Source organism: Psammomys obesus, unplaced genomic scaffold (genome assembly GCF_907164565.1).
Source record: "Psammomys obesus unplaced genomic scaffold, mPsaObe1.curated_primary_1811, whole genome shotgun sequence".
NCBI classification, from domain to species: domain Eukaryota; kingdom Metazoa; phylum Chordata; class Mammalia; order Rodentia; family Muridae; genus Psammomys; species Psammomys obesus.
Genome location: NW_026596109.1, coordinates 2,173,773 through 2,187,285, shown reverse-complemented (window position 1 = coordinate 2,187,285; position 13,513 = coordinate 2,173,773). Strand labels below are relative to the sequence as shown.

The window sequence follows — 13,513 nt, the reverse complement described above, 5'->3', positions numbered from 1 at the left end:
GTGTGTGTGTGTGTGTGTGTGTGTGTGTGTGTGTGTGTGTGTGTGTGATTTACCCAAATTCTGTCCCTTCAGGAGATGGGCTAGGCTGAGGGAATGATAGGATTAATACACACAAGAAAGCCAGCTAAGCCAGTGGTGGTGGCACACGCCTTTAATCCCAGCACTCCGGAGGCAGAGGCAGGCAGATCTCTGTGAGTTTGAGGCCAGCCTGGACTACTGAATGAGTTCCAGAACAGCCAGGGCTACACAGAGAAACCCTATCTCTAACCTCCCGGCCTCTAAAAAGGAGAGTAGCCAGAGGCTCAGAGGCATTTTACCAAGTATTTTTAGAAGTTGTATCCAAGTGTGTGCCACTAGACTCTGTGGCTCGGGCTTCAAATGCCTGGTAGTTCACAAAAATATGGGTACAGTGGAAACAACACTTTTACTTCCAGGAGTTAATTCAATGCCCAGGGCCTGGTTTCCTTGTCAATACATGACAGTGATTGGTAGCCTGTCTCCATTACTCTTGAGCCCTCAGGTTTAATTCTGCCATGCCACTGCTTTGCTTCACATATGTTGATGGGTCAAGAGACCAAAAATAAGAACATACATTTATTCGATCTTTTCTACCCTTTTAGCCTATGGGGATTTGAACCTGAATTCTTTATTTTTTTTTTTTGTAAGATTTATTTATTTATTATGTATACAGTGCCCTGCCTACATGTATGCCTGCATGCCAGGAGAGGGTACCAGATCTCACTATAGATGGTTGTAAGCCACCATGCAGGTGCTTGGAATTGAACTTAGGACCTATGGAAGCATAGCCAGTGCTCTTAACTGCTGAGCCATCTCTCCAGCCCTAGAACCTGTAATTCTTATGTTCTATTTTTAAACAAGAGGTACTGTTCTGGGCCAGGAGACAGCTGTCAGACCCAAAGTGGAAAAACATATAAGCAACTTTTAGAGCCCATTTGATCCCTCAGCATTGCAGCCCAGAAATTTAAAATGATGGATTCAGCAGTGTTTGCTACTCATCCAAAAAAAAAAAAATTTTTTTTTTTTTTTTTTTTTTTTTGTCTTAGCTAATTTGGCAAACAGCATTTCTGAAATTCCCAATTACCCTAATATATTGTTAAGAGCCTATACATGAGATAGATGTTGATGGAGACTCCTGATGCTCAGATTACATAACTAAGCTCTGTTTAAACTGTTCATTCATTCATTCATTCATTCATTCATTCATTCACTCATTCATTTTGAGATAAGGTCTCTGTAGCTCAACCTGATCTCAAACTCATTATGTAGCCAGGCATGACCTTGAACTTTCTGACCCTGCTGCCTCTGCCTGCCACTGTGCCTGGTTTGAAGCAGGGTTGGGAACTGGATGCTAAGCAAGCTTCAGCTCTTTGTTTAAAATCTACCACTATATCCTATAGTACCAGGGCCGTCCTCCAGTTTTTCTTGATTCCCTATATAAAGAAGTTATTCTGGCTGGATGCAGTGATGCATGCCTATGATCCCAGCACTAGGGGAGGCAGAGGCAGGCAGATCTCTGTGAGTTCAAGGTCAGCCTAGTCTACAGAGCAAGTCTAGGACAGGCAAGGCTGCACAGAGAAACACTATCTCAAAAAACCAAAACAAACCAAAACAAAAAAGATATTCTGATATATAGAAGTGTTTCAACCATAAATAATTTTTTTTCTTTTTCTACTCTGGAAATGTGACAAAAACCCATGTGTACACAATCTTGGCACCACCCCGCACATTAAATGAAACCTTAGGATGTGAATCCCCTTCATCTCTGCCACCTTTACCCTTGCCCGAGGGACAAAGCATGTCCAGCCGTGCGGTGGTGGCACATGTCTTTAATCCCAGCACTCGGGAGGCAGAGGCAGGCAGATTTCTTTGAGTTTTTGGCCAACCTGGCCTATAGAGAGAGTTCCAGGACAGCCAGGATTACATAGAGAAACCCTATCTCAAAAAAGCCAACCAACCAAGGACAGCAAAATTACCTCACCTTATAGAATCATGGAAACCATAAAGCCAGCCCCATTTCATAACAGAGACAAGGAATGTTCAATGAGGTTGTTTGGTCACACAGTTGAGCCAGGACTTAACATCTGGCCATGTGGATTTAATGGCTAAACCTGGCGCCCCTTCCAGACTAAGCGTAAAATCATTTAAAATAGCCACGTCTCAATAGCGTCTCTTGCCCTTTAGATACGTATTATAAACACGTGGCCTTTATCATTTGGGCTTGTCACACACAGAACTGATGTCTCTAGTGGATATCTGTTTCGTGCGTGGCTGCCAACGGATAGGAGGTAGGGGCTTGGGTCATTTACACAGGCATCGGTTTGCAGCAGGATTCTTGGTCCTGCCATCTCAGGTCCCCCAGATACAGACAGCTGCAGGGACGTGAGGAGAGAGGCAGGAGCACCTGACACTGGCCTATCCAAGTGGCGCTGGGAGCTTTCACTAGGGTACCCAGGCCGGGGAAAATCTTGTAATCAGACTCTTCTGGCATTTCAGAGGCAAAGCTTGACTGCCATCAGTCAGGAGTGGTTCCGTGTGTCCAGCCGGAAGTTGTCTAGCCCTGCCGTGGTGGCCGCCTATCTCCTCGAGGTCCAGCCTTACTCCCCACATCTTCTGAGGCTCCTGGTCAACTTGGCCGACCGCAGCGGGAACACGGCCCTTCACTACAGCGTGTCGCACTCCAACTTCGCCATCGCCAAGCTGCTGCTGGACACAGGTCAGGAATGGCTGTCCCCGTCCTGTCGCTCCTTGAAGGCCCACCTCCTTGTTCTGATAAAATGGAATCTTTTTAGATTGCTCAATCTAGCCACGAACTCCTGGACTCAAATCATCCTCCTGCCTCAGCCTCTGAGACGTAGGGAGTATAGAAAGTGTCTTCTTCTATCACAGCCCTTTCTCATCATACTGAGTTCCTCCTGTAGTCCAGGAATACGGCCAGACCATCTGCCTGCTGTTTACCTTTGAGATAGTCATTCACTAGGTAGCTCAGGCTGTACCGGAACTCACTATGTAGACCAGGCTGGCCTCAAATTCACAGAGATTCACAAGCCTCTGCCTGGTGAGTCCTGGAATTAAAGGAACGTTTTGTTGTTGTTATTGTTTTGGTTTTGTTGTTGTTGTTTTGGTTTTGTTATTGTTGGTTTTTTGTTGTCGTTGTTGTTTTTCAAGACAGGGTTTCTCTGTGTAACAGCCCTAGCTGTCCTGAAATTCTTTTTGGAGATCAGACTGGCCTCGAACTCACATCACAAAGATCCTCTCAAGTGATTGTTGTGTTTTTTTAATGGGGAAATCTTCACAGGTTTGCAAGTCTCCCTTGCACAGGGCCCAACTGATCTCTGCACCATTCCATCTTAGTAGCTGCGCAGCTGAAAGCCTCCATTTCCTAACTCTGTCGTTTATTTTTCCCAATGTTTCTCGGCCCCATGTATCAGCAGCACAGTCACTCTCATGTTGCCGTTGAGCAAATTGAGATTGGGGTTGCAGAACTTGCTCAGGTTATAGAGCAGATTGGGGTTGCAGAACTTGCTCAGGTTATAGAGCAGATTTTGCATTTGGTCTCTTCAGCTCCAGAGCTATACCATATCTTAGGAAAGGCCACCTTCTCTTGTCCTCATAAAATACCATTTGGCAAAAGCATGGGTCCAGTTAACCAATTTGACTCATGCATCTCTCATCACGCATCTGTTGATTACTCATGACTTAGGAATCACGGATGCAGGGGTGAGCCAGGAGTGAGCCCTGTGTTTCTCAGAAGCTTAGAGCTTAAGTCAGAGTTGGGGCCTGGAAAGATGGCTCATCAGTTGAGAATGGGCCACATTTCCAGAGGACCCAGATTCAATTCCCAGCACCCACACAGAGGCTCGCAGCTGACTCTAGTAAGTCTAGTTCCAGGGAGTCTTACATCCTCTTCTGCCCTCCACGGGAAACAGGCATGCATGTTAAATGCATAACACCTATATGTATAAAATATTAAAATAATGATTTTAAAAAAATTTGAGCAGGATGGGATGATGGCTCAGAAGAGGGAATCTAGATGTGATTTCAAGATGCAGAAGTGGAGGCCGGGTGCCCCAGCACTTGGGGAGGCAGGCAGATCTCTCTGAGTTGAAGGCCAGCCTGATCTACAAAGTGAATCCAGGACAGCCCAGGGTACACAGAGAAAACCCTGTCTCAAAAAAAAAAAGGGCAGAAGTAAAATGAGGAGTCCAGTTCTGAGAGCAGCAAAGGTACTTGGAGCAGCCTGAGAAATGTCCTAGGAGAAGAGAACACTGTGGAGCATGAGAAATGAAAAGCTACCTGGAGCCAGAAGGCTCCTGGTTTGGACAGTAGGTGATTGAGGGTTGGGAAGGTAAACAGGAGTCACACATGTGGCTTGGGTGGCTTGGCCGATGGTATTTGAGTGCTGCTTGAAAGGTAATGGGAAGCTAAGCTGGGTTTTGTGTAGAAAGCACACAGCCAATAAATCCTCCAGGAAGTGTGACCTCATGGTAGGACTGAGCTAGCCTCAGTTGAGGAGGTGGCAGCAGAACAGACGGCATCACAGGGCTCCACAGAGGAACGGTGCAGGTTCGAAGTAGGTAGAGATGGTCACATCAGAAGGGTGAAAAAGACCAACTAGCTGTGAGGTGTAAGGAGGGCGCTGTGGTCTGTCCAGCTCGGGTGGCTGACAAGGGCATGATTCAACAGACAGAAAAGACCAGGTGTGGGCAGCACAGCATTCAGCTTGGGGAGGGTTTCAAGTCGCCAGTGGGTCATTCAGGTGAAATGTTCAGAAGGCTATAATATTAGCCTTCCCCTCTGTCCTCCATGGATGTTTGACTGGCTCACTGGGCTCAAAAGCCGACTTCTTCCGTGCTCTGGAGAGGGGGCCACATCACCACTGTGCTATGAATCACGTTTCTGAAGAGATACAAGAAAGCCAGTAAGCTGAGGCACTTGCAGTTCTTAACGCCGGTACGAAAGTCAGGAGTGACAATTAACATGTATTAAGAAGGCAACACAGGTGTCCCCCTCTTTTTAAATTAGGTTTATTTGTGGGGGTAGAGACGTGAGGGCCACAGCATACCCACAGAAGTCAGAGGACAACTTGCGAGGGGCGGGTCTCTCCTTCCCCTAAGGAGGACCCAGAGATTGAACCATTGTCAGGCTGATGGCAAGAGCCTTCACGCACTGAGCCACCTACCTGGCCCAAGGTGTCCACTTCTTTATCAGGGCATAGTGGTGATAAATAGAGTTGTCACACTTTTTTTTTGTCCCCTGCCTGATCATGACAGCGGTCGGGGCCTCAGAGGAGAGAACTATAGCAAATGAGCCAGACTGTGTTGTCTCGTTGTCTGTGTCTGTTGGCATCTGTGTTCCTCTGGCACATTTCAGAAGTATCCTTTGAATGGGATGAAGGAACAGCAGGTTTTTCGCAGAACTTACACGTAGCTCTAACTGACATCTTTTCACAAACCAGATTTGTTGTAACCAGTACCTAGGTCTGCGAGAGTGTCATTCTGAAAGCCGATAGCAATGGTTGCTAGTGGTCGCTGGATTCACTATGCTCTAGTCTTAGTGATTTCCTTATCTTAGTCATACATTCTATAACAGTCCTACAGGGTAGCACCCATTGTCATTTGCTCTTAGCAGAGGAGGATACAGTCCTGATCTACTGGGACGGATTTAAGTTTGCCTCAGACACCCAGCTTTCTGCAGTCGGCAACAGCCCAAAATGATCTGAGTTTCTAGTCAAAACTGTCCCAGCATGGGGTCATTTGGATCACAGATCTCATCTATGTGTAGTAACCCTGCCTTTTCTTTGATGCAGAGGACATGAAACCACACCCCTGAGGCTATGCTTTTAAGTCCTCATTTACCAGTTTGTCTTTAAAAATATGTTAGTTTGTCATTCTATCATGAAAGGTGTATCCTCCATTGTTCCAGTACGCCATATTGGAAGTGCTTTTCCTCCCTTTGTCCTGTATTGTTTTCATGGCCCTGGTACATGGTCTATGAGGCCTTGGGAAGACCCTACAAACTTGACCATCATCTTGAGCACCACATAGTATGAGCTAGCAAGAGTGAGCCTGTGGCCACACCTGTGAGTGTTGTGTGGCTGGAAGAGAGATAAGCTCTGAGGCTGGGTAGTCCGAAATCCTGGCCGAACCCCCTCCATCATATGAATAGTTAATGTGACCTCTCTGGCTTTCAATGTCCTCATCCAGGAAGACTGTGTGCTGTGCCCAGGTTTGCAAAATGAAGTCATTGTCATTGACCCCTTGTCTGTCTCTGGCTTGTTTGTGGCCATCCCTTCCTGGGAATCCTCAGAAAACCTGTAGAGAGAATTAGCCAGTTCTAAAAGCTTCTAGAGATGCTAGCCAGTGACTTTGCTGTGGAAACGCTGTTCCACGGTGTTTTCGCTAGCAAGCAGCATTCTGTCGAAGTGTCGAGATGCAGTCTGGCTCCAAGCTGGGCTGTCCCAGCACCCATGCCTTCCCTTGTAGGTGTCTGCAATGTGGATCATCAGAACAAAGCTGGCTACACTGCTGTGATGATCACGCCCTTGGCTTCTGCAGAGACAAAAGAAGACATGGCCGTTGTCTGGAAGCTCTTGCGAGAAGGGAATGTGAACATCCAAGCAACTCAGGTAGGTGGAGAGCACTTGGCCTTTCTGCTTCTTGACAAACCTAACACCCTCCAGTTTCAGTCTGCCAGCAGAGTGAGGAAGTTCATGTAGATTTACGGAAAGTTTGCCAGTCCGGAACGCTGGGGCCCCAAACGGCATCTATCCAAAGCTTGATACTTTATCTTATTTGAAGGTTCTTGGGACCTAGACAGGCTGGCAAAGGGGTCACTGGGCATCTGGTTTGTGTTCCAGACTAAAAAGGGCAAATTCCATCTGGGCTTAACTTCTACAACCAAATTCTCAGTGTTAGCCTCTTGAGAAGGATTTTGCTGGTTGGCTGCTGCAGTCAGCCACCTCTGTGAGTGACTCCCCTGGTCTGTTTGTTTGTTTGTTTGTTTGTTTTTATTTTTCAAGACAGGGTTTCTCTGTGTAGCTTTGGCTGTCCTGGACTCGCTCTGTAGACCAGGCTGACCTTGAACTCACAGCGGTCTGCCTGCTTCTGCCTCCCCAAGTGCTGGAATTGCAGGACGTGCCACCATGCTTGGTGACTCACCATTTCTTGACCCAGGACATTTAGGAAGCTTACTGCTTTAGAGCTATCACCTATCATGACCTCTCTCCCTAAAACTTTAAAAGAAATGTTTGTTGTTGTTGTGATTTTGAGACAGTGTTTCTCTGTGTAGTCCTGGCTGTCCTGGAACAAACTCTGAATATTGGGCTGGGAAGTGTCAGATCCCCTGCAATTGGACTTACAGGCAGTTGTGAGCTGCCCCATATGAGGGCTAGGAACTGAATTCATACCATGTTAGAGCAATACATTCTCTTAGTCACTGAGCCTTGGCTCCAGTCCCCCCCCCCCCCCAAAAGCCTTTTGAATAGAGACGTGACTCTCCATCAGGCCAATGGGGCAGTGTGGACAGCAGGGCAGGCAGGAGCTATCACCAATCACTCCCTCCCTGGGACTCTGAGACTCCCTGTCTCCCAGGCCTCTTCTTACCCAGAGTGCTACTGTAGAACTCTGCTGGAACTGAGCAATATGCCTAGCGTGCCTCTTTGGTCCTTAAGCTAACTAGGTCTAAAACTACTATTGCCTTTCCTTACCTCCTATCCTCCATCCAAAATGAGTGATACCCAAAATAAGTCACTTATAATGAAGGGATGTAGCTAGCGGCAGTGGGTGATGGCCTGGTATGTGGAGGGCCTGGGACATTCTCAGGAATTTGTACAAAGGAAAGGTCTATCTGGACTCATGGTTTTAGAGGTATCAGTATGTGGCTGCTTGGTCCCATTGCCTTTTCGCCGGTGGTGAGACTGATCGTATGGAAGGATCACACAGTAGAGAAATCTGTCACGTCATTGCAGAGAGAGGAAAAGTAAAGAAGGGTGGAGGGAGAAAGGGAGGGAGATGCAGACAAACACATAGAGAGAGACAGAAAGAGAGAGAGACTATAAATATGAATATATCTGTAGTCCTAGTATCCCCTTCAAGGCCACCTAACTTCCTCCCACTAGACTTTACTCTTTAGGTTCAACCATACCTCCCAGTCAGTGGTTGCACAGACTAGATAACAAGCCTTTAACACTTGCCAGCAGCCACAGTAGTTGTATTATAGGTAAGAAACCCTGAATTTGGAGAAGCTGAATCTTTTATAATAGGCAATAAGCAAGCCTGACCTGTCTTAGGAGACATGGCCTATTCAAAAGATGTTTGCGGCGTAAGCATACCTTAAAAGCTCATCTGGCACCTGGAGATATGGCTCTTTGGATAAGAGCACCGGATGCCAGAGAACCCAGGCTTGATTTCCAGCATCCACAGGGCAGTTCACAACCAGCTCTAATTCCAGCTCCAGGGGATCTGATGCCCTCTTCAGACCTCCTTGAGCAACGGACATGCGCGCAGGCAAAACATTCATACACACAAAACAATAATACTAAGAACTGTTAAGTATTTGTGTTGGGCTTCTCTTTTCTGGACTCCCCCAAATTGCAGGGAGTAGCCTGATGGCCACAGAGTCACGTTACACACTTCCTCTAAGGGCGTTCAGGGACTCAAGAGGTGGTTCAGTGGTTAGAACACTTATAGCTCAAGCATGAGGACTTGGATCCCCACGCTCACGTTGAAAAGGTGAGCATGGGTCTGCACCATGCCTGTAACCCCAGGTCTACGGGGAGCGGAGACAGGAAGAAGGCCGAGGCTGCTGTCTGCCAGCAAAGGAATAAGATGGAGAGTTGTAGAGCGTGACTTTTGCACACCTGCACACACAGCTTGTACACACACATAACGTGCACAGGAAACATCATTTGTGAAAGCCACATGTTGGTGTGGTCTAATAGCTTCCTACTGATGACAGCACACAGGTATTTGTAACTCGCTTTCTGGCTCTCAAAGTATTCTCACCTGCGTACAACTCCTATTCCAGAAGACTGCATACGGTATTTTTATTTTAAACAGTACTATCCTAATGAGCCTGGTTTTTTTCTTTTTTTAATTGGAAAAGGACATGGTCACCAGGATCAAAGCCCCTCCTCTTTTCAGAGGTGCGGCGGGTCCTCGCAGGGTCAGAGTCTTGCCCAGGTCACCAAAGGAAAGCTGCACCTGCTCTCCTTGGCTCCCTGGGACTCAGCGGGGAGGTGGCTGTGCCCAGCAGTACGGGAGTGAGCCGGGAGTCTCTGAAGGATGTAACTTCCTATCTCCAAGGTCACTGCAGGGCCTGGTGTATTTCCCCTTTGGAAATGACCAACTACTGAGCTAAGCTTTATCAGACTAGACAGAAGGAAGGAGGAAGAGCCCCAGCGTCGAGCAGAGCGGCAGACAAGAAGGCTGTCTGCATTGTCACCCACCTTGAATAGTGGTTGGGAAGAGGAGACCTCAGGGCTGGTTAATGTAGTAAGCAGCCATGACCTCCAGGCTGAGTGACACGCCCAAAGGCAAACAGGCACCTCTGGAGACAGCTGTCTGGGTTCCAGAGAAACGGGGACTCGGAACGCCGAGGAACTCGTACACTCACCAACTGAGCAGCTGCTGTGGACTGCCTCTAACCATCTTAGTCCTCCCACCTAGGAGACCATGCAGAGATGAACCTGAATGCGCCTCATCCACACAAGCGCTGCGTGGCAGAGCCAGGAAATTTCTGACTGTAAATCCCCTCTGATGGCCAAGGTGACTGAAACTACACCAGCAGCACATCATCGGTGCTTTTGACATGAAAGACATTGTTCAGAGCAGTGATTCTCCACTCGTCAAAAGACCTTTCACAGGGGTTGCCTAAGAGCATCAGAAAACACGGATATTTACATTAGGATTTGTAACAGTAGCAAAATGACAGTTACGAAGTAGCAGCAAAAATAATTTTATGGTTGGAGGGTCACCACAACATAAGAACCTGTATTAAGGGGTTGCAGCCTAAGGAAGGCTGAGAACCCACTGGTTTAGAGCTACAGAGGATCTGGAGGGAGAGAAGGCATAGAGCTTGCCTTAGTCATGGGAACCTGATATCCCAGTGGAGAGACAAGCCTGATTTTTAAACTCAAAAAGATTTGGCAAAATACAGTAAGTCATAGGGGAAGGCTATAAGAAAATACAGGAATGTGTGAATCAGAATGTGCAAATAAGAAATGAATGTCACTTCGCAATCGGAAAAATTACCACCTCATTTTACTGTATTTGCACCCTTTGTCTCACTTGATTCCCACAAGAGCCACATAAAGCACACAGAAAAATATAAGATTAATTTTCAGGCAAAGAAAAAAAACCAAGATTCAGGGAAAACAGGAACCTGGCGTGGTCGCTCATTAAGCTGCAGACACAGGACTTGGGTTAGTTCTCTGAGTCTAACTCATTGCTGTGTCCACTGATGATCACAGTTGTAAAAGGGTAACCATGCTGTCAGTGGTCACAGATCAGAAACAATGCAGGGCCTGCAAACAGAGGTCTTGTTGAGACAAGAGGGTTCTAGGTATCCTTAAAGAAAACCCAAGAGGCAATGAGCAGACTGAGGCGTCCCAGAGAAAGGCAGCATGCGCTAAAGCCACAGCCACACTCCGCCAGTCAGCGCTTTCCATCACACACTTGGTGCTGGGCCTTAGGGAAACTGACACAGAACAGTCCCTGGGGGTGGTCCAGTAGCAGTGTACTTGTCTAACATGCGTGGGGCCCTGGAGCTAATCCTCTGTACTGCAAAGATTAAAGTCAGATAAATAAATCAGAGCAGTCCCTGCTGTCAACTTCTTCGCCCCAAAGAGTAAAGGGAAATCGGAAAGCAAGCGGTAAGTGCTGTGTACTGCTGCCTTGCTGGGAAGCCAGGCAAGGCTTTAGAAAGCAAGCTGGGCATCGTGGTGCACGCCTGTAGTGCCAGCGCTTGAGAGAGGCAGAGGCAGTTGGATCTCTGTGAGTTCGAGGCCAGCCTGGTCCAGGACAGCCAAGGCTGTACAAAGAAACCCTGTCTCAAAAAAAAAAAAAAAAAAAAAACCAAAAAACAAACAAAACAAAAAGCTTTAGAAAGGGCATAGCGTTTGACTGGAAAAAACAGAAGTTAGTCAGAAAGCAAAGGATGTGTCCCATGTCAAGGGCAGAGGGAAGATTCAATCAATGGCCATACCCTTGAGAAGTTTCACTCGGCACGCTCAGCTCCAGCCTGTGCCTGTCACTCTGTGCAGGGAGGCCAGACAGCGCTGATGTTAGGAGTCAGCCACGACCGGGAAGACATGGTCCAAGCACTACTGAACTGCCAGGCAGAAGTCAACCTGCAGGACCATGATGGATCTACCGCCCTCATGCTGGCCTGTCACCAGGGAAACGCCGACCTGGTGCGACTGCTCCTGGCACACCCAGCCTGCAACAGCAGCCTGACTGACAAGGTAAGGTCTACAGACAGTTAACCAGTAGGTATTTAACACCTGCCCTAAAAGTGTCTTCTCGGCTAGCAGAATTCATGAAACCATACGGCCATAGCAATAAAGCCCACCTCATATGCTGGCGTAGGGTTTAAATGACATAATGGGTGGGAAATGTTCATAGCCACCTTGGTGCTGCGAAATTCATGAGATTAAAACCCCATGGCTGGGAGCCAGGTGTGGCGGCGCAAGCCTTTTATCCCGGCACTCAAGGAAGCAGAGGCAGGCAGATGGATGTGAGTTTGAGGCCAGCCTGGTCCAAGACAGCCAAGTTAACACAGAGAAACCCTGTCTCAAAAAAAACCAAACCAAAACAAACAAAACAGTGTGCTGGGGAAATGTGCCCAGGCCCGGCTTGGCCCTGAGCCTCCTCTGGCAAAGCCAGCACGTGGCTTTGAGGCAGCAGCTTGAACGGGACAGCTCTGTGTCTACGGAAGACTTTGGGAAGCCAGATGATGACACAGAGTTTACAGAGACAACTCTGTAGTCATTAAACGGATGATACCTCCGTGACAGGGATCTGCTTTGTGGAGTGATTTATTCTACCACGTCAGCCTGCTCGCTGTCGCAGCAGTGATAGTCCCCTTAACAGCTTGGCTTTCTGGAGATGAGAAAAACCATTGGGAGACAGCTCAAGTATGATTGTTAGAACTGACTCTCCGCTCTGCATTCATGAGCTTGGGCCTGAGTTCAGGGGCTGTCCAATAGGTGAGCAGGTCACCCGAGGTCTCTGTATACATCTGTAAAATGGGTATAGTGATGAGCTATCCAAATGCTTGGTGTTGATAAGCCACACCTGCTGGCTGGAACCGTAGCACCTAGAGCAAAGTCCCAGTATATCAACAGGTGGGGGCCTTGCTTAAATGTCCACTGGGTGGTGTAAGGAGGATGAAGCTATGAAGTCATCCAAAGGAAGGAGACCGGCCCCCAACTGAGAAGCCAGCTGGCCACCTGTCTTATTTCAGTCATGTGGGCCTCAGGAGGGGTGACATTGCCATCCAGAGGAGGTTTGGCAGTGTCTAGGGACATTTTTGTTTGTCACAAGTAGAGAAGGGAGTGCTCCTGGCATGTGGCACCAGGAAAGTTGATAAACATCTGCAGTGCACAGGATCAGCAAAGATTTATGAATCAACTAGACCAGGCCAGACATGGTGGTACATGTCTTTAATCCCAGCACATGGGAGGCAGAGGCAGGTGGCTCTCGGAGTTCAAAGCTAACTTGATCTAAGAGCAAGTTCCAGGACAACCCAGACTACACAAAAAACCTGGTCAAGGGTTGGGGAAGAGAGATCCAGGGAAGCACCAAGGAGCAGGCCACTTCAGGACAGGGCCTTCTGGGATGGCAGCACTCAGTGCTGAAAGGGAAAACCAGCCAATCTGGTTTTAGGGCCTGCAGGCATCGCCCAGGGCCCAATCACAATCCAAGGTCAGGCCTGACTGAAGATTCCCACTCCAACTCCTTCAGGGCGGAGGGGCCACAGGGTCTCCAGCAGCTGAGAGAACTGCTGATAGGGTCCACCAAGTACGAAGGCTGGTCCCTGGCGCCAGTTCTCGTCATAACACTGCCATTCCAGCGGTCACTTGTCTTTGAAGGCTCAGATGTCCACAGATCTCCTGGAGACTGGCTTGGAGGGAGGGTCATGCTCTGAAATGGTTTTCTCTCATCAACAAGGTTCCATAAAATCACAAAGAACTGCAGGCACTTTCCCTAGGCTTACGAGTCAAGTGTGTGTGTGTGTGTGTGTGTTTGTGGGGGGAGGGGGTGCTGGTATGCTTTCTCTGGGGACCTTCAGCATGACAAGGACTGGTAGTGAGGCCTGAGCACCATTTCTTATCTGGAGGATATTTCAGAACATCCATCAAATGGGAACATTTCTGAGATAGAGATTATGTACATGCATACACACAGGCACACACACACACACTCAGGCAAGCAGACACATACAAGACACACACACACACACACACACACACACACACACACACACACACACA

The 13,513-nt window shown here is 47.9% G+C and overlaps 1 protein-coding gene across 1 annotated transcript in view; it reads left to right on the top strand.

Moving 5' to 3' along the window:
• Kank4 (KN motif and ankyrin repeat domains 4) overlaps positions 1-13,513 on the top strand; it is a 65,529-nt gene that overhangs the window by 48,161 nt on the left and 3,855 nt on the right. Inside the window, exons 10-12 of the mRNA XM_055628729.1 lie at positions 2,515-2,734; positions 6,504-6,646; positions 11,282-11,482. Of these exons, the coding sequence (XP_055484704.1) occupies positions 2,515-2,734; positions 6,504-6,646; positions 11,282-11,482 (564 nt within the window). The remainder of the gene's footprint in view (positions 1-2,514; positions 2,735-6,503; positions 6,647-11,281; positions 11,483-13,513) is intronic.